Raw genomic sequence first — 20,060 nt, forward strand, 5'->3', positions numbered from 1 at the left:
AGGACTCAGTATGAACGAAGACTATAAAATATTTCATTAATAATTTTTTATACTGATTACATGTTGAAAAAGTGTTTTTGATAGATTATCGTAAATATATTATTGAAAATAAGATAAAATGTTATAAAATTAACTTCATCTATTTCTTTTTTTTTAAACAGTTTTACGTATTTATTTATTTGGTTGCACTGGGTCTTAGTTGTGGCAGGCAGGCTCCTTAGTTGCGGCAGGCAGGCTCCTTAGTTGCAGCATGTGGGCTCCTTAGTTGTGGCATGGGAACTCTTAGTTGTGGCATGGGAACTCTTAGTCGTGGAATGTGGGATCTAGTTCCCTGACCAGGGATGGAACCCGGGCCCCCTTCATTGGGAGCACGGAGTCTTATTCACTGCGCCACCAGGGAAGTCCCTCTATTTCTTTTTACTTTTTAAAAAAGATACACAAGTGGCTTGCATTATGTGTCTATTTGGCAGTGCTGCTCCAAGCCCTATCTCTTCATCAGCACTGCTTTATTTTTGGCTTATTTCATAGCTCTGGTTGCTGGTTGCCGTAGCTGAGGGCATTTCCTGGTTATCAGCCTAAAATCTTGAGATTATTCAGAAGTTCTTTATGAGATAATGGGGTTACTTAACAACTCTTAAAAGAACTCCTAGTGAAATATCTATAAATGACAATTTTCACTGAAAAGCAAACCAGCCGTACCATTAACAGTTAACGCTCTGGCTCTGGAGTGAGGCCACTGGGCGGAGGGTTTGGGAGGTAAGAATAAAGAACCTGGGCTGGAGGTGTTGGGGAGTGGGGCTTGCGCTCATGTGCTCCCTCGGGTCTGCATCTTTCAAGAGCCCGGAGGAGAAAGGCTTTGTCACAGGAGCCGCGGGGGCAGGGGCACCAGGCCCCAGTCCTTCTTCCTTGGAACCTAGTGCCCTTCTCCCCGTCACAGCTAAGACGGGCGGAATGAAGGGCGTCCTGACACTTGTGCTCAACTCCCAGTCCCAGTTGCTTCCCTCCTTACTGAATGTCAGGGACACAGTAGGAGAGAATGGCAGGTCCCAGGGCCAGCCATTCAGAAGAGAGGCCTGGGGCTAATGAAGGCCTGAGGGCCCTGGCCTGGGTCGCATGAGCCCTCTAGACTGAGGAAATCTGAAGGCTTAAGAGGGGGATGCCACTGCCTCACCCTGGGGGTCCCCCTCAGGGAGGGCTCCTGGATGTCAAGACTTAGAGGTTCAGCCCTGAGGAGAACCTGCATTCTGATGGCTCCATTCGAGATGTAGTTAGAGTCCCCAAGGTAAACTCCAAGGGCTTATCTAGAGGAACTGTTGTCCAGAACTGAAAGCACTGATCCTTCATCTGTGCTGTTTAACTATTTCCTGAAGCAGAAAAACCTCATTCCAAACTAGAGTTAAATTTCTCCTGCCTAAAGTTCTCACAAATTGCCATGTGCCACAGGTGGTGAGACTGCGACCGGGAAGAGGTGAAGCACTTAACCAACTTCACACAGCTCACCAGGGGCTCAGGGTGGGAGTGGCGGCCTCACGTCTCTTACCTAAACTCTGCAGCAGTGCGTCCAGAACCCAGAAGCTCAGGCCAGCCTGTCCAGTGTCTCTGGTTACTTCCTGAGCAAAGGGCAGTGATGACATTAAGAGAACCAAGGCAAGAAATGGGTTATGCTGCATTTTACCCTTGAACTTTTAGCCCCACGTATGAATCATAAATGTTGCCTTCTGAGTGCTAAGCAATGCACAGTGAACTTTATTTCAGTAAATGAGGGATGGTTCTTCTTAAGAAATAAATTTAATTCAAGGTGGTTAGTGAATGCAAGGCATGTAGCGCCTTCATGAAAGTTACAAGAATCCAGTTACAAAAGAAGCACTGTGTAAAGTCTCAAATAGCTGAGGGTACAACGGGCTCCATATTTTACAGAGTACAAAAAATTATTTCATATACAAAGAAAAATACAAATAATGTGCAAAAACCATTTTCACAGGTGGCAATTTATAAAATGAAAATGATAGAAAAATCCTTCATTCTTATCATCCCCCAATTTCTTATATATTAACACAATTCTATTTTCTAGTGTGTAGATAATTTTAAATTTGAAAATCTGATTTATTTTTAATCTACAAAGCGGCTTTTTAAAAAGGGAACCATTTCACTACTGAAATTTTATGAATGAATCAGTTAATTTTATATTAAATTATAAGCAGACTATCTGAAAAACAAGGATATAAGAACTCATATATACATATTTTTGAAATATTAGTTTGGTATTTAACATATTAACATTTCAAAACAAATGTAATGATCTAGCTACCTACGACTCCAGCCAACCGCAGCGGCCGTTGCAGAAAAGCTGTTTCTGTGTGCCATGAGAAACAGTATTCCTGGTGTCTTAAGCTGAACAAACACAGGCTATCAGAAGTAAAGAAAACCTAAAGACCAAACAAGTCCCTACTGTTCATGTGCAGAGGTGCCGTTTGGGTATCCAGTCACGCCACAGTGCGACCTCGGTTTACACAGCCCTTGTCATAGGGGTCGTGTGGTCATAAACAGCTGGCTTCTGTCTCTCAAACATCTCCACGTTATTAGTTCAGTGCAAGTGTCTGTTTTGTGAGTTAGTGCATTCAGCTTTTTGCATGTTATTTTGTGTAAGAAGCCGTCAGGGAGCAGAAGAATACATGGGAGCACAAAGTCCTGCATCCTCAGGGCACCTTTGGCCTAGAAAATTCAGTGTTTTGGAAGCAGTATTTTCCTGCATTGGCCTGGTGATTACTGCATCATTCTCTGGACAATCTTTTTGCATCAGGATAATCTTGTGTGCCCCCCTTTGCCTGCCACTGAGCACTGATGGTCTTGCTGTGAACCCCAATGGTCGAGCAGGTATCACGGAAGCACCTTTGACAGCACCAGAGAACTGAGCATCTCTAAGGTCAGGTAGTAAGAATAGGAGCCTTTGATGGGAAACCTAGTCTATGCAGAATGGAAGATAGTCTTGGAGGATTTTGATTTTTGCTTGTCAGAAAGCTCTCCAAGGATATTAGGACCTTGGAGAACAAAAAGGATCTATGTATCTTTCATGAAGAAGGACCCAGGTAGGTGGCAGCCACTTTGCCTAGGGGATGGATGACGGTCGGCTCAGAAAGCATTCTTCTGATCCCTAACCATGAAGACCCTGTTAGAACAACCTAGTGCAAGATACAGGGAGGGCCTAGGGCTCTTGACAGACCTGTGTAACACACCCACTCAGGCTAAGCAGGCTTAGCAACTGCTAAAAGAGGGGAATGGGTTAAGTCTGGGTGGGAGAACCTTAGGCCCTAGGATGACTCATCAGAACCAGCAGGAAGCTGTCAGCTCCTCAAGGACTCACACACTTTTTTCCTATCTGGCAGCACAAGCCCCTCCTCCCTCTTCTGTTTGGGTTGACCGTGGGCATCAGGCGTCAGATATACAGCTCTGGATCCTGTCCATCCACTGCTGGGCACTCTGTCCATCCTGGGCACAGAAGTTATACACACGTTTGCTGGTCTTGAGCTATAAAATCAAATGAAGAGAACCAGAGATGAAGGGCAGGGCTAGTCTATGGCTTTGGGCAAGTGTGCAAATAAATCCCTGTGACCTTTCCTTTCCGTTCTGCCCCAGAACCTCTGTTATTTTCTCTGTCTCCCACTATCATACTGTCATTGCCTTTAGAGTCATTATACTTTCCTGGCCCCGAAAGTCAAGGGGGATGTCAACAGAAGGGCCTGGCAGAGAAGAGAGACACACTAGGAAAGCCTGACTTTGCATCTTCCCGGGGCCTTCCTTGACTGAGGAAGAGGGTCAGGAATGGCTGGAGTCTCTGGCCCCGCCCACGCACTGCACCAGTGCAGCACAGGCGCCAGGAAGGCCGAGCTTCATCCACACCACGATGGGGTTGGCTTTCATGTCCCCTTTCCATCCCCTTCTCTAAGTCTTCAGTTGGGGCCACACTGGCAGCCCAGAGTCAGGGAAATGGCTTCATAGGCTGAGCAGGGCCCTAGAGTATGACCTGTGTTCCATATGTAGTCCTGCTTGGCTCTGGGGATTAGATAAGTCCCCTATCATGTGGCCCATAAAATGCCCCAAGGCCCACCTAAGGACTGCTGAAGATGTTAGGGCAGACAGTCATCATGTGTGACTAAGGATGTTTTTTTGTGGATGATCAAGCATGAAGATCAATGGATACAAAGGGAAGTAATATCTGTTCTTGACAGTAGGTGGTGAGTGAATAACTAACAATATTTAACAAGGCGTTCATCTGCTTCCACGTGTAGCTGGATCCCTTTTAAAGGAGTCTTTTGTGCAAAGCGATGTGCAGCCTTTCTGAGACATGTGGACAGCAGGGAGAGGTCAGGTTTGGGGATGAAGAGTGCTGGGTTCAAGCTCTGTAGCAATTCCCACAGCCGGGGTGGGTCTGTGACCCATGTGCAGTTACCACCAATTGCTCTGAGGCCCCATGATTCTTGGAGGTGGATGGATTGTAAGGGATCATGTGCAAATAGAGCCAGGAAAAGGCAAGATCGACTTACATCAAAGAAAGCCTTGTCACTCGTGTGCTTTGGGGCTCCCATGCTGGGGCCAGCAGGGATGACCATTTCTACCTCAGCCAGATCAATGTGGCCTTTACAGCTTGTGTCCTCACCCGAGTCATAGTATCGCAGCTGGAACCAGAAAGATACATGGGATATAAGAGACACAGAAAGGGAAAACAGCATGGCTTTTCAAAATGTATTTGAATACTTTCCCACATCTTGCTAAACTATGCCTGGAAGAATAGACAAGAAGTTAAAAACGCTGGTTGCTTCTAGGAAGAGGAATTAGACAGCTGGGAGAAAGGCGGAAAAAGACATATTTTTTGAAATTTGAACAAATAAGTGTATTACACATAGAAAAAGTCAACTAACAACTGTAAAAATATATATATACATGTAACATATAAAAAAGGGTTAATGTTTAGAATATATACCGAATTCCTAGAATTGAGAAGAAAAAGATAAACAACCTAATAGAAAAATGGTCAAAGGATTTCAACAGGCAAGTCACAGAAGAAATGTGAGTGACCTATAAACATCTGAGAAGATGAACAACCTAACTGATCAAAGAAAAGTAAATGAAATCAATGAGATTTCACTTTTCACTTAGATTAAGAAATATTAAAATGGCTGACAATATTCAGGCTGAATGGAAGGCACTAGGTATTCTCAAACACTGTTAGTGGGGATATAATTAGTCAGAAGCCTTTTAGAGGACAATTTGGCAATATGAACTAAAATTTAAAATGTTTATACCTATTGATACACCTTTCCCACCTCTAGAAATTTATCCTACAGAAACCCTCCCACAAGCATGCAAAGACACACCTATAAAGAGGTTTCCTTCAGCACTGCCTTTATTTTATTAGCTAACAACTGAAAAGGTATCTGTCAATATGGTTTTGGTTAATTAAATGATGGTACATCAATAATATGGAATTCTATACAACATTTCAAAAATGTTAAGATCTATTATGAACTGGTAGGAAAATATGTCCAAGCTATCTTTATTTATTTATTTATTTATGCGGTACGCGGGCCTCTCACTGCCGTGGCCTCTCCCGTCGCAGAGCACAGGCTCTGGACGCGCAGGCCCAGTGGCCATGGCCCACGGGCCCAGCCACTCCGCGGCATGCGGGATCCTCCCGAACCGGGGCACGAACCCGCGTCCCCTGCATCAGCAGGCAGACTCCCAACCACTGCGCCACCAGGGAAGCCCCAAGCTATCTTATATTTAAAAAGCAAGTTTCCAAATAGCATGTAGATATAAAGTGACTTTTGAAAAACAATAAATAGCTCAACATTTGATTGAGTGGTTACTGTGTGTAAGGACTGGACATCACTCTAACTAAATTAGTCTGGACTTCACTCTCTATAATCTACACGGCAGGAATGTGTGTGGCGCCTCCGTCTCTGTGGTTTTGGCCTCAGACTTTTCTCTGCCTCTCCATTCAGGCATAGTATGAGTAGGACTAAACAGAAAAACCATATACCTTTCGTGTTAAAGAAATCTAAAAGACTGGCAAGAATGCAAATATAATTTGATGTAATTGTAACTTATAGAAAAATTATGACATTCTCCTGTTATATTTAGTGATTTAATGAAACTTTTCTACACAGTGTAGGCTCTATGGTTTCAGAGACAATGTTGTTTAAAGTCCAGCCCCCTAAAAAGGGCTTCCATTGCATATCTGTAAAAACTTCTCTATATTCTTCCACAAAGATTCTGTGTAACCTTTATGAAACTCCTTGAGCAGAGGGAAAGGGGGTCCCCATGCAAAGTATTCATCTGTCAGGAGTCATCTAGGTGCAGGTCCAACAAGAGCACTGTACTGGCCTAACAGTCTGTATCTTTCTGAACAGACTCCATGTTGGACATAAGTGCATTGAGAAGCTGCTCAAGGCTGACTGGCCAGGTCCAAGGTAGAGTGAGGTCTGTGGTCAGAACGTAGGAGGCCATGCGACTCTCACTAGTGAAGGGTGCAGAAGGGCTGGGTTCCACCCCAACCAAGATCACTGGAGCAAAGATTCTGACACTCAGGATTGTGTGGGGTGCTACAGCCACAGCAGAGAACCTAGCAGTGGGGAAAAGGCTTCCCAGCGTGGTCTGGGAGGTCCAGTCTAGTACTTGCCCACTGTGGATTTCAGGCTTGGGTGGGCACATCCCCTTCTGCCTATTTCAGGGCTCCCTCCATCCTCTGTTGCTGTCACCTCTGAGGGATAATGATGCCTTCTTTAGTACCAAGTACAGTGATGGGCACAGATAAAGTGTTCAATAAATGTTTGTTGAATACATGAACACCCTCGATTTTGAATGGATGTGTTATGCTGCAAAGATGAAGGTAATCTGTCTTCTGGGGAGTATTCATAGGCATGGGTTCTGTATGTGCATGTGGTATGCAACAAGCTGAAAACCTCAGGTCCTCTCGTGGCCTGGGTTTTAAGAGCAGGTAGCAGGAGCTAACATGAGCATTAAAAAGCAGAGTTCTATTGCTCTTGATGCTCTGGGCTCAGCAGTCACTGCCTCTGCCTGCACACACCTGCACTCTCTCAGAAGGCTGCTGCACTCAGTCTCAGGACTACTGCTCCTCACTGGGTCCATGGAGGAGCCTCAGGAGCATATGAGAGGCCTTAGGAAAGCATTCTGTACATGAAGGCTGTGCCTTTCTGCTGAGAGTCACACAACAGCCGGGGACTGAGCCTAGCCTAGGGAGAAGTGATTTCTATAGGCTGTGATGGTATTTATTACCTGATGTTTTGTTACATCCAAAACGAACCAGCGGGGCTTCCAACCTTTCAGCAAAGCCCCTCTTTTGTAGAGCGTTCCCTCAAAGGACCTAGAAATAACGATGACATAGAAGTTAATTTGATTTTTCATTTAAAAAGTGCTGTAAAGGGGATATCTGTTGTTTTTGTTGGTCAAGCCTCTATTTCCCCCAGATGATCCAAAAAAGATCCATCAGATCTCCCCCTAGAATTTTTCTATTAGATCTTTGGGGAAAGGCTGCCTCTTTCTGCTGGAATTACCAAACGTGTGAGGTTTGGAGCTCTCAGTAGCCATTTTTTATACCATGTTGGGGTAGATGCAGCCCATGGGAGAAAGCAGAGCTGGCAAACAACAGAAGCCTGAAGATGCTGTGTAAGAAACTGGCACATCCTTGGCCTTCCCAATTTATGTGAGTAAATTCCTCTCTGCTTGAGCTAGCGTGCGCTGGATTGCTGAAGTCTGCCCCTGAAAACGTGCTCACTAACACATATTCCCTCAAGAGATCTGGCAGACATGAGACAATAGCAATCAGGACCCGTCACAAATAACTACAACCTCTTGGCATTATTTTAGTTGTAATTTTGACTTTTCCTCTTCCAAGAACCGTCTAACGCATTTAAACCAGAGACAAAGGATTAAAGCGGACCCATTTTAAGTTTACAGAAGGCGGCACGGCACAGGCCTAGCTTATTAAAGGGCCTGCGGTGTGGCCGAGGGCAGGGTGGGGAGAGCTTTTTCAGTACACCCGGGAGGGCTTAGCAACGTCAACCTGTTTTCATCATTCTTGGACGTGTACTGGCTGTACAGCGTGGCTGCTCTCCGGTCCACTCCGTTGGATGGGGAGATGCTGGCGTTCTGTTCCTCCCCCATGCTGCTGTCTGGGAGATGCAGCAGAGACCTCTTCTGATAGGAAGGGAGGTTGGTAGACACAATTCCTGGGGAGCCCAAAGGGTGTCTCTGGGGCTGAAAAAGACAGAACAGGAGCTAGGAAAGCTTTCCGAAGACTTTAAACAACTGATCCGATAATTTCACTTCTAAAAATTTACCTCAAGGAAATAACTGGACCATATATATGTATATGTAAAATATATATAAAAAGATGTTTATCCTGGAGTTTTTTAGGAAACTAGCAGAAAACTAGAAACCACCTAAATGTCCATCATTATGCGACTGCTTAAAAAAAAAAAGTATTTCCATACAATGGACTTCTAGACAGCCATTAAAAATGATGCTGATTTACATAACAGGGACAAACTGAAGGCCATGTACGCCACATATTAAGTAAAAAAAATGCAGGTTTTTAAAACTGCATGTATAGTAAATCCCTTTTATATGTGTTTAGAATTATAAAACAAGTTTGATGGCATAATGGTTTATTTCTAGGTTATAAATTTTGGGTGATTTCTGTCTATTTCATAACTTTCTGTATATTGTCTTATTTAAAGGAATACACATATCTCACTTTCATAATCAGAAAAAAAATTAAGGAACTATTTTATTCTTCTGAGAAAAAAAGCAGTAAGACACCACCTACCTGTGGCCTGTCTGATAACAGCTCCTGAGTTGCCATCTGAAGGCAGGAGAAGGCACCCCAAGGACCCCTTCCTACCACATTGGAGGCTTCCTTCTACACTCCCTTCTCCTTGACTCCTCTGTGACATCTGACCCTGCCGACCTCTCCTTTCCTGAAGTGCTCTTCAGAACACTCATCTGTCCTAACTTCCCTTCTGTTGCACTTGGAGTCAATCTGATGTGGGTTTGACTGGTGGCCGCCCCACGTATCAGTTGTGTGATCTGAGCCTGTCCCAGTGTGCCTGAGCTGAGACGCCACTCCCTCACTGTGGGTTAACAGAATACAAAGTGTGGGTGGCGCTCAGCACAGCCCTTCCACATACTACAGGTGGAGGGGCTGTGAGAAGCAGAAAACAAGAGTATTTGGTTTAAAAATATTTTTACGATAAATGTTTCTTAATTCAGAAACAAAAAGGGGGTGTGAACAACGGAAAGCAGCATATTTTGCTCATTTAAAACACTTCATTTTCTCTGATTATTTCTCTGGCGCAGATAAGGTCTTGGCATTGCCCTCCTCCCTCATGTGGTAGAAGATCAGCTGAAACCACAGAGGCGCTACACCAGGAATAATCTCCCCTGGATACAGGGCCCTGGAACATAAGTGTTATGTCACTGTGGTAAAGTGAGGCACTCAGGAAGTACCCAGTCATCCGGAGCTTTCTGCCCTGGACCCTCAGGGCATGACCCTCCCTTTGGCCATAAACCTCCTGAATTACCTGCGGCAGAGGCCCCACCTGACCTAGCGCCCTCCAGAAGCTCAGAAGTAGCTCTTCAAAGGGTTTTGCCAACTCACACGGTCTGCTCTGGGCTCTTCTTTAAGGTCCACAGTTACCCGTTCCCATAGCTGCTGCCACTTCTCAGCTGTTTGGTTCAATTTATGCTCCAGTCTTTCAATTTCCTGCAAAGTAATTAAAAGGAGTTTTCTGACAGATAAGTATTTCATAGAAATCAGGATGTTCCCCAGAGCCACACCCCCTCTGTACTAGATGAACAGCGTGGCCAGAGGGCAGTGAAAAACCATGGTAAGCATGGGGCCTCAGAAGCCTCCCAAGCCAGGAACAGAGGTGGGAGCTCTAGCTGGTGCGATGCATTGTGGCAAAGGTGATTTATTAGGACCTGTAACCGGGCCTTTTCGTACAGATGGCTTAAATAGATGAAATAAATATCCCCAACACCTTCACCCTTGGCCAGCCCATAGGACATCTGATGGCCACAGCAAAAGGTCAAGCACTGGGCCGGTGTCCAAACTGTAATAGCTGAGGTATATGAGAAGTCTGTCGTCCTTGACAGAGGAACCCCTCAACTCTGATGATTCAAACCAGATGTAGAAAAAATGAACCAAGAAATGCCCAAGGAATGGAGTTTCCTTCAGACAGGGAAGCTGGAGAGCAGAGCGGCAGCCTCTGTGACGGTGTTTTCACTGAAGCACGCTCGTCCTGGTCAGGAAACTGGACGGAGAAGACTCTTCAGGAACTGTTTGGCCCGTATCTGGGCTCAAACCCTTTCCTCAGGGCTGCTGTTCTCATCAGGGTAGCTACTGCCAGGGTGGCTTCACTCCAGAATATTCCTTGTAGAAGATGGTTGGCAGTGCTCCCATCAGGCCATCAGCTACCCACACTTCTGACCAGAGGAAGTAAGGCACCCACAAAAGCCATAGCCCAGGCCTGACTCAGGCTGCTTGGCCAGCTGAAACAGCTGCGAAGCTGCAAACGGCTCCATTTGCTCGAATGCTTCCTTCTAACGCTGAAAAGCTCATTTTTACTGAGACTCTTTGCCAGTACGTGAGCCTGGTTCCCCACTGATCCATGGGAGCAAATCTGGTGTCCTTATACTCCTGTAGTGCTAGCTATAGTGCTAACCCAAAGTAAGGAGAGCTATGTCCAGGAGCTGGTGAACCAGTCTTAACTAAGCTCAGTTCCTGAGGCCTCATGTGCCTCCAGGTCCCCTGGTGCCCCAAGAGTGTGTCTACACACGGCTGACTTACACTGACAAGGCTGGTGAGAGCGTCGGGCTGAGCACAGCTGACATCATCATAGCATGGCCACACTGTTCTCCTCTGGCTCTGGGGCCCAGCTCCTCTGGTCAGTTCAGAGTCTTCGGAGGGGAACTGCTTAGGGGTCAGCATTGTCCAGTCATATGAAGGCCCTGTGGAAAGGGTCTCCTCTACATAGTAATCCCACTTCTTGAGGCTGGAAACGTTTACATTGGGCTTCAGGGCCTGTATAAAGAAAATTCTGAAATATAGTTTCATCTTGACCCCAAAGTGCCCCAAGCTTACTGGCAGGCCAGCCCCTAACATTGCAGGGTCCAGGGAAAAAGTATGAATAGAGGTTCAAATACCATATATCTATATATTTAAACATTATACATCAACATAACTATTAGATAAAATATGTTCTATGCTCCTACCTTGACAAATATAACTTCCTAATGACCTAGAAGGCCAGGCTCCAATTGAGAATTCTTGGACTTCTGGGAATTCTACACCAGGAAGTGGTGGCACTGGGAAAGTTGGTCCCAGCTCCCAGTTCTTGGCCTAAAGCCCTGCTCCTCTTGACCCAGCTCTGTCCTATATTCTGAGGGTCTCTTATGAACGTGTGTATATACCCCAGCCCATGCAGCTAAACTCTTGTCTACTCCCTGTCCAAACAGCTACTCCTTAGCTGCCCTTTTAGCTTAGGGATACATTCACTGGCTTGGGGAAGTGGTCTGGTGACTAACTTGAATTTGGGCAAGGAATCTTGAAGTGCCAGAGCATGGTCTAGATGAAGGAGAGGCATCCAAGCATGTACCCTTGGTTTCTCATACACCTCACCTCATGAGAAGGGTGCATCTGGAGAAAGGCCAGGGTGAGGTCCTATTGCATGGGGCCCAGGGCCAGGCCTTCCTTGCTCCTGAGTAAGGTGGTCTACTCCACTGCAGAGCCTATTTCATGCAGACATGCATGGCAGAGGATGGCTGTCCCTGAGAGGTCATCCTTCTTGGGCTGGGCTCCAAACATCCCTGCTTCTCACAGGGGTTCTTCCATGGCTTTGGTACAAATGGACTTAGGGAAATCTTTTCTGCTTACACGGCTTGCTAAGGTTTCAAGTTTTGTTTGTTCTTTCTTCCCAGGGAAAGTTGACTTGCTCTGACTTTCTTGAAGTTATCCTTTCTATGGTTGGGGGGCCAGCTTCTAATTTTTGTGGTCAAGAATTTGGTATCCGTCTCCATTCCATCATAACCTAAACCCATAGTGTATCAACTTTTAAATAGCTTCTGGTATGAAACCTAGTCGAATGTTTATAAAACGCTTAAACAGCTTATATATGCTCAAAAAGTAAGGAAAACTTTAACACAAAATATTCCAAAAATGAAACATAAATGCTTTCTTTCTGTACCTCTGTTTCCACTGGTGAATATAAATAATTAAAGAAAATGGGACTCCTCTTGTGCATTCTATCGATACACTCCCAAATACAAATTCCTCTTTTGGCACGCTTGTCTCCTTTATCATCAAATAAAGTTCCTGTAGATCCCGTCAAAAAAAAAAAAAAAAAAAAAGCAAAACAGAAGTCAGATAAATCAACAGTTTGCCTAAAAATATGATGCATGTAGCAGATGAAAAATGGAATATTTCACACGGCTCTAGAAACAGCGGCGCACGTGCAGAAGCCTTAGAAAATGACTGCAAAGCTAAAGATAGGAATGGACTTCATAGCTATATGGAAACAAATCTAAATGGAAGGAAAACCTGGGATAAAGTTTCCCCAAGCATTTAGCAGGACAGCATGACTCCCTTCCAATCGACATCCCGCGTCTATATCTAGATTCATAGAGGTCCATGCCAGGAGACATTCTACACATTTTTCAAGAGAAAATGGAAGGAAAATGATTTGATGAAAGTCAGTTAAAAACATAATTTTATGTTTCTTTTTAAAGTTGTTGGCTGTTTATTATGAAGCTATTTAAAGTGTTTTCTTTGGTAATTTATATATACCACAAATCATGGTCATGGAGACTTTGGATGTCAGAAGGATGCGGTCCGTATCCTTGGATGACTTAAACACAAAAGCTGAATTTGCGGGGGTGGGGGGCACTTCAGGTACTATATTTGTACCTTTCAAACAGTCAATCTGTTACTCACATGAGCCCACTTTATTTTTAATAGAGAGGAAGATGTGTTAGGGTGAGGCAGGAGGTATTTCTTTAAAAGGCCAGGAAGGGTGCCTCTCGTAGCAGTGCTGTCTTGCTTTGAATGAAAAGATTCAGTCAAAAGTCAACAAGCATTTTATTTATCATAAAAGAGGGTCTCATGCCCAAGGCTGCACAAAATCCTATAATATGAGGGGCCCCCAAGACTAATTAATGTTTCTTCTCTACCTTTCAACTGTAGAGTGCAGAAGAGTAGTTCTCAACCCTGGCCACTCATTAAAAAAAAAAGGGCTTAAAAAAATCCCAGTGCCTAGGTCTCACCTCAGACCCATTAAATCAGAATCTCTGAGGATGGGCCCCAGACATCAGTCATTTAAAAAAGTTCTCCAAGTGACTCTAATGTCCACTGTAACCAGCTCTACTTAATGTCTTCCCAACACACGGGTGCTTAAAAAATTAAGGTTTCTGATTATGATGTGTGGAATGACAATTTTATGAGTCAACAGAGGTCTGGAAGTACAAACAGTAAAGGAAACGGTCTCATCAGTGCTGTCTCCTTTACCAAATGGATGAAATATCATGCTAGATAATTTTAATAGCATGCACTGAAAAGCAGTATTTCTTTGCTTTCATATTTTAAACTGAGAATATTAGTAAATATTTTCAGCCATTAAGAGAGTCTTCTTTATGAATATTCAGGTATATATAATATACTGAAAATAGTCAATATAATATACTGATTTTCTTTATTTACTTGTCTTCTTAACAAAAATACTCATGTGTATCCCCCTTTCCCCCCCACTATAAAAACAGCAAAAGTAAGAATGTAAAATTCCCCTTGGGGAAACGTTTTCACAGGGCTGACTGGCTTTTGAGAATCTACTCTTTACAACTATTACTGCTATTAAAAATTATAATAACAATGGTGATGTCTAAAATTTGTTGAGTTCTTTGTGCTAGCAACTGTGCTAAGAAATTTACAAATATTTCCTAATGGAATCATCCTGGCCCAAAGGGGTGGGTGATATTATTATCCTCATTTTAAAGATGAGGAAACTCAGAGAGATACCTAACCTGTCCAAAGTACTTGGCTGGTAACTGGCAGTGTTGAAATTTAACTATTCTGTTTGCTCCAGAGCCCATGGCCGTAACTGCTATACAGACTGCTTCCAGGGGCAGGCAGCTTACCTACCAGAGTGTACCAGGGATGGAAAAACTATGAATCAAGTGTTTCTCCACTAACAGTGATACTGCTTGGAGATAATAAAATAGTAATAAGCAGATTTAACTTTTCAAAGGTGCTACATGATGACCACTTGGAGCCCCTAAGAGCTAACACAGCACATAATCTCACTCACTCATGTCCATTCTACTTTCGTAGTTTGTAGAGTAAAACCTTAAAGTGGCCTTGCCACACTTGGGGGTGGTTATCTTATTAGTGTCTTTAATTAAAAACACATAAAACTAACAAGAAAGATGGAACAAGGGCATGCAAACACGTACCGTGCTCTAATCTTTCATAGTCTGAATCCAGGAGAAATGTTTTAAAGCGATTAGACACATAGTGGAAAGCCAAGAACTTTAAGTAATAGGGATTGAATTCAAACTCAGTTGGATACTGGTTGTGAACCTGAAACACACAAGGCAAAGAAAAGAATAAGAATCAAATGGAACAAAAAGTGGATGCCATGCCACTGAGTGCTGACCTGAAATATGCAGGAGACCATTTGGTCACTCAGTCAACTGAATCCCTACCATGAGTGGAAGTCGGAAAGGAACCAGTCTTTTGACAGACACCATGCTAGGAGTTTTTTTTTATAAACGTAATCTCATATAATCTCCATAACAACACTGCAAGATAGGCATTATTTTTTTCCGGCTTTATTGAGATATAACTGACATATAACATTGTGTAAGTTTAAGGTGTACAATGTGATGATTTAATACACATATCTATTGTGAAATGATTATCACAAGAGGGTTAGTTAACACCTCCATAACCTCATACAATTACCTTTTTTTTTGGTGGTGGTGAGAACATTTAAGATCTATTCTCTTAGCAACTTTCAAGTATAGAATACAGTATTTGTTAACTATAGTCGCCATGGTGTACACGGGATCTCCAGAACTTACTCCTCTTATACCTGGAAGACAAACATCTCTCCATCCCCCCGCCCCCAGCCCCTGGTAACCACCGTTCTACTCTGTTTCTATGAGTAAGGCTTTTTTAGATTCTACCTATAAGTGAGATCATACAGTATTTATCTTTCTCTGACTTATTTCACTTAGCATAATGCCCTCGGATTCCATCCACATTGCTGCAAGTAGCAGGATTTCCATTTTTCTCATGACTGAATGAATTTCTCATGTTTATATATATAACATTTTCTTTATCCATGCATCTATAGATGGACACTTACATTATTTCCACTTCTTGGCTATTGTGAATAATGCTGCAATGAATGTGGAAGTACAGATATCTCTTTGAAATAATGACTTCATTCCCTCTAATATATCCGGAAGTGGGACTGCTGGGTCATACGGTAGCTCTATTTTGAACTTTCTGAGGGACCTCCATGTTGTTTTCCATAGTGGCTGCACCAATTTACATTCCCAACAAGGGTTCCCTTTTCTCCACATCCTCACCAACATTTGTCACCTCTTGTCTTTTTGATAACAGCTATTCTAACAGGTGTGAAGTGATGTCTCATTGTGGTTTCGATTTGTACTTTCCTGATGATTAGTGAGTGATGAACACTTTTTCATGTACCTTTGGCCGTTTGTATGTCTTTGGAAAAATGTCTATTCAGATCCTGTGAAGATGAGAATTATTACCCTCCCCTCCCCCACTTTACAAATGAGGAAGCTGAAGATGAGCAAGATTAAATAATTTACCCAAGGTCATTCACAGCAACTAGTGAGCCCAGATTTGAACCCTGGCTTGCTAGGCTCCTCGGGCTGTGCCTCCTTCACTACTTTATACTGTGCTAGATACTTGATATGCAAATTATCATAAGTTGTGGTTCTTGCTTTCTAGGCATTTGTGGTGTAATAGTGTGTAATACAGTAAGAAAAATTATGCTTACACAAGTTTGGCAGTGACAGGAATGAGAAGAGAAGGTGGTGGTTTGGGGCAACAGCAAGAGACGTTTTCCCGACAAAAGAAATGTCGGGAAATGTAGGGCAATGTAGAAGGAGCCAACAGAGAGAGAATAAACTGTGGAGAAAGAGCTGATAACTAAGAGAGTAAGGCCCTGGGAAAGCAAGAATGAATGAGGCTAAGGGTCCAGAAACAGGGAACAGCCTTAAAAATGAGGAGGGACAGAAGAGTAGATAAAAAGAAAGGTATGTTCAAGTGCCAAGGGAAGGGGTAGGAGCTTATGCCTTTTAACATTAATTTTCCATCAGTAACTTAGTGAGGTCACTGGGAGAGGAATAAGGATGAGGGAATGACATGGGAGGGTGGGAGGAAGGCAGAGTCCGGAACGGTCACTGAGCTATAGCGTGCTCTAGGCAACCTGTACGCAGACTCCATGGAGCCATCTCATGCGGCAGAAGATAGGCTGATGACCTTGTGATGCTCTCCAGTCCACCCAGCAATCTCACCTTTGGATTGCTCACTCTCTCATGACCAGTTAGAGAATTTTGCTTGGTTGAGATAAGTTCCAATCATAATTGTATTTACTTAAAAGCTGTTTCAAATGAATACTGGAGGCAGGCTGTCTAAAAGCCAGCTTTCCTCTCCATGTTTTAATTTGGCAATGTAGACCAACACTTGGTCAGCCAAACAGAGCAGACATGTGTGCAATATGTTGATTACCCAACAGATCAGTGGGAATTTAAAGTCATGATCTGGATATCAGTGATTTTATCAATGTTTATCATTTGATTAGAAACCTAGTTTTCTGTGATGATTAAAGGTTTTTTTTCCTATAACATTTTTTCTGGCTTTTACATTGAACTAAAATTTTAGATCATAAGTAATACAACATAAAATGGATGTTAAGAAGATGTATTAAAACAGAGTTTGACTCTTAAGCAATGGGCTTGTGTACTGTGGACCTGCTTTCTTGACCTAAGCCACTGCCCTTCCAGTTGGTTCTGGTCTCCCCAGGACAGGAACACTTTCCCTGAGACAACTGGGATGTGGCTCTGAATAGCGAGGTTGTGCGCCATATGCTACGTTTTAGAACTTAAACTCTTTAGCCTGGGTTCCTGGTTCAGAATCAGTAGCACCACCTCAAGGGGCCGGTGCACACATGATGGAGGGGGGTGACCTGGATTGTGGGTGGTGTGACAGGAGAAGGAGACAGGTCTAAGAGGATAGAACTTGGTTCTCTACCAATCTGAGAATCTCAGGGAGGAGAATCTGCAATGTGCTTGGGCAGGGTGAGCTCCAAGAACAACTTTGCCCCAACAGCCCCTGGAATAAACCTTGGTAATCACAGGCCAGACCCTTGGCTCACTGTGTCCAGGGGAAGAAGAGTTCAGGGCTATTTCCACTGACCCAGTCCATGACAGTTCAAAAAACTCTTTTAAAAACTTATTAAACAAAGCTCCAGAATAACAAAACATTTCTCTCAATGACTGTTCTCCATAAAAACCACTTGCCTCACACATAACTGTATCTTTCCTTGATTATTCTGATATTTAATGCGCTTAGGAATATAATTTTCATGACCCACTTCTGAGGTAAAGTAGAATGGAAATGATGACGAATACGACCTTAAGTTGAACTTACAGGCATTTCAGGGAGATCAGATGCTAGGACTAGAAGCACTCCTCTACAAGTGGAAAAATGCTTTCATAGCCCACTGTACTGAGTGACTGGGCTCACCACAAACCCTGCACTCCACAATTACGTTAGAAAAGCTAACACTTCTCCAAGGCCGCTGGCACCAGCCTTGCTTGAATTGGAATTGGTGCTTAGAAAACATTAAGGTGTGAGAGCTTGGGGGCAGCAGTGTCTGCATCTGTGTGCCACAATGGCACCTGCAGTTGCTAACTGCTTGGGGAAAAAAAACAGTCTGTCCTCATACTGGAGTTAGTTATCAGGTCTGTTGGAAGTGGAAGAGAAGATGCTGAACAATTTTTTTTTTTTTTTTTTTTTTTACTGTGTAGCAACAGTTTAAGCAACAAGCATGAAAATTTCTTCAATGAAAAAAAAAATCAAATTGACCTGAGTCAAATGCTGGGTTGATTAATGCCTAGATAACCACATTTGGAATCCGACATTAAGAAATACAAGGGATTTTCTGAAATGTCTTTTTACCATAATGAGAAACAAAGACCTGATTGTATTCACAAGACAAAATCTGGTGCTTTCTCCACCATTTAGTCCTACATCCCAGGGACTCAATTTTTCCAGTTAATTGGCTTTTTTTCCTCGTCAATGGGACACCTGGCCTCTTCTGCTGTATCCCCCCACAGTGGTCTCCACAAGGCACAATCCACGTGCTTCCTTCTCCTTCTGTTAAGTATTGTTTTAATAGATGAAATGGGATCAGGCCAAAGAGACTGCCTCTAAGAACTTATTACAGGGAATGCATGAGAGTTTAGAGGTTTGTTAGCCGCAGGATTTTTTTTTAAACAACTTTAATGAGGTATAACTGACATACAATAAGCTGCATATATTTAAAGTGTACAATTTGATACCTTCTGACGTCTCCACACATCTGTGAAATCATCACCACAATCGACATAGTGAACATATCATCCATAACTCCCAAAAGTTTCCTTGTGCTCCTTTTGCATCTTCCTGCACCCTCCTCTGCAAGCAATGACTGATTTGCTTTTTGTCATTACAGATTAATTTGCATTTACTAGAACTTTATATAAATGGAATCATAAGTATGTACTCTTTTTTTTTTTTTCGGTACGCGGGCCTCTCACTGTTGTGGTCTCTCCCGTTGCGGAGCACAGGCTCCGGGCGCGCAGGCTCAGTGGCCATGGCTCACGGGCCTAGCCGCTCCGCCGCATGTGGGATCTTCCCAGACTGGGGCATGAACCTGTGTCCCCTGCATCGGCAGGCGGACGCTCAATGACTGCGCCACCAGGGAAGCCCTGTACTCTTTTTTTGTATGCCTTCTTTCACTAAGCATAATTATTTGAGATGCATCCATGTTGTTGGGTTAGCAGTACTAAATTCCTTTCTACAGCTAAATAGTATTCTACTGCATGGATATACCACAATTTGTTTATTCATTCACCTGTGGATGGACATTGGGTTGCTTCTAGATTTTTGGTTATTACATATAATGTTGTTGTGAACAGTTATGTATGAGTCCTTTTATGGGCATAAGGACTTCATTTCTCTTGTGTAACTGCCTAGGAATGGAATGCTGAATCACCTGGTAGGTAGGTATGTTTAAATTTTTAAGAACTGTTTTCTCAAACAATGGTATAATTTTATATTCCCACCAGCAGTGTTAGAAAGTTCCAGTTCTTCCACATCCTTGCTAACACTTGGGGTGGTCAGTTTTAAAATTTTAGTCATGAAAATAGGTATTTAGTAATATCTTATTTTGATTTTAAGTTGCATTTCCTAATGATAAATGATATCAAGTATCTTCATGTGCTAATTTTTCACCTATATATCTTTGATGGTCAGTATAAATGTTTTGCCATTAAAAAAAATAGGTTGGTTGTTTCTTATATATTGTTTTGCGAATTCTTTATATATTCTTGATACGAGTCCTCCAGCAGACATGATTTGCAAATGTTTTCTCCCACTCTGTGATTTGTCTTTTCATTTTTGTAACAGTGATTTTTGAAGAACAAAAGGTTTTAATTTTGACAAAGTCTAATTTATCAATTTTTTCTTTTATGGATGATGCTTTTGGTGTTGAATCTAAGATATCCTTGCCTAATAACCCAAGATCACAAGGATTTCTTCCTATGTTTTCTTCTAGAAGTTTTATAGTAGATCTTACATTTAAGATCTATGATCCCTTTTGAATTAATTTTTATATTGATGCAAGGTATGGGTCAAAGTTAATTTTTTTTTTGCATCTGGAAATCCAATTGTCTGGTACCATTTGTTG

The 20,060-nt window shown here is 42.9% G+C and overlaps 1 protein-coding gene across 2 annotated transcripts in view; it reads right to left on the reverse strand.

The window, feature by feature from the left end:
- Positions 1 to 2,158: 2,158 nt before the first annotated feature.
- The window catches only part of SBF2 (SET binding factor 2), a 458,044-nt gene continuing 440,142 nt past the window's right edge, over positions 2,159 to 20,060 (reverse strand). For both annotated transcript variants that reach the window (XM_082659346.1, XM_082659345.1), the window contains 8 exons: positions 14,521 to 14,647; positions 12,264 to 12,391; positions 10,868 to 11,101; positions 9,677 to 9,781; positions 8,081 to 8,274; positions 7,294 to 7,381; positions 4,542 to 4,673; positions 2,159 to 3,525 (listed from right to left, as the gene is read on the reverse strand). In XM_082659346.1, coding sequence (XP_082515472.1) covers positions 3,427 to 3,525; positions 4,542 to 4,673; positions 7,294 to 7,381; positions 8,081 to 8,274; positions 9,677 to 9,781; positions 10,868 to 11,101; positions 12,264 to 12,391; positions 14,521 to 14,647 — 1,107 coding nt within the window. In that variant the 3' untranslated portion in view covers positions 2,159 to 3,426. The remainder of the gene's footprint in view (positions 3,526 to 4,541; positions 4,674 to 7,293; positions 7,382 to 8,080; positions 8,275 to 9,676; positions 9,782 to 10,867; positions 11,102 to 12,263; positions 12,392 to 14,520; positions 14,648 to 20,060) is intronic.

This window comes from Grampus griseus, assembly GCF_964374135.1.
Source record: "Grampus griseus genome assembly, chromosome: 8".
In the NCBI taxonomy this organism is placed as follows: Eukaryota; Metazoa; Chordata; class Mammalia; order Artiodactyla; family Delphinidae; genus Grampus; species Grampus griseus.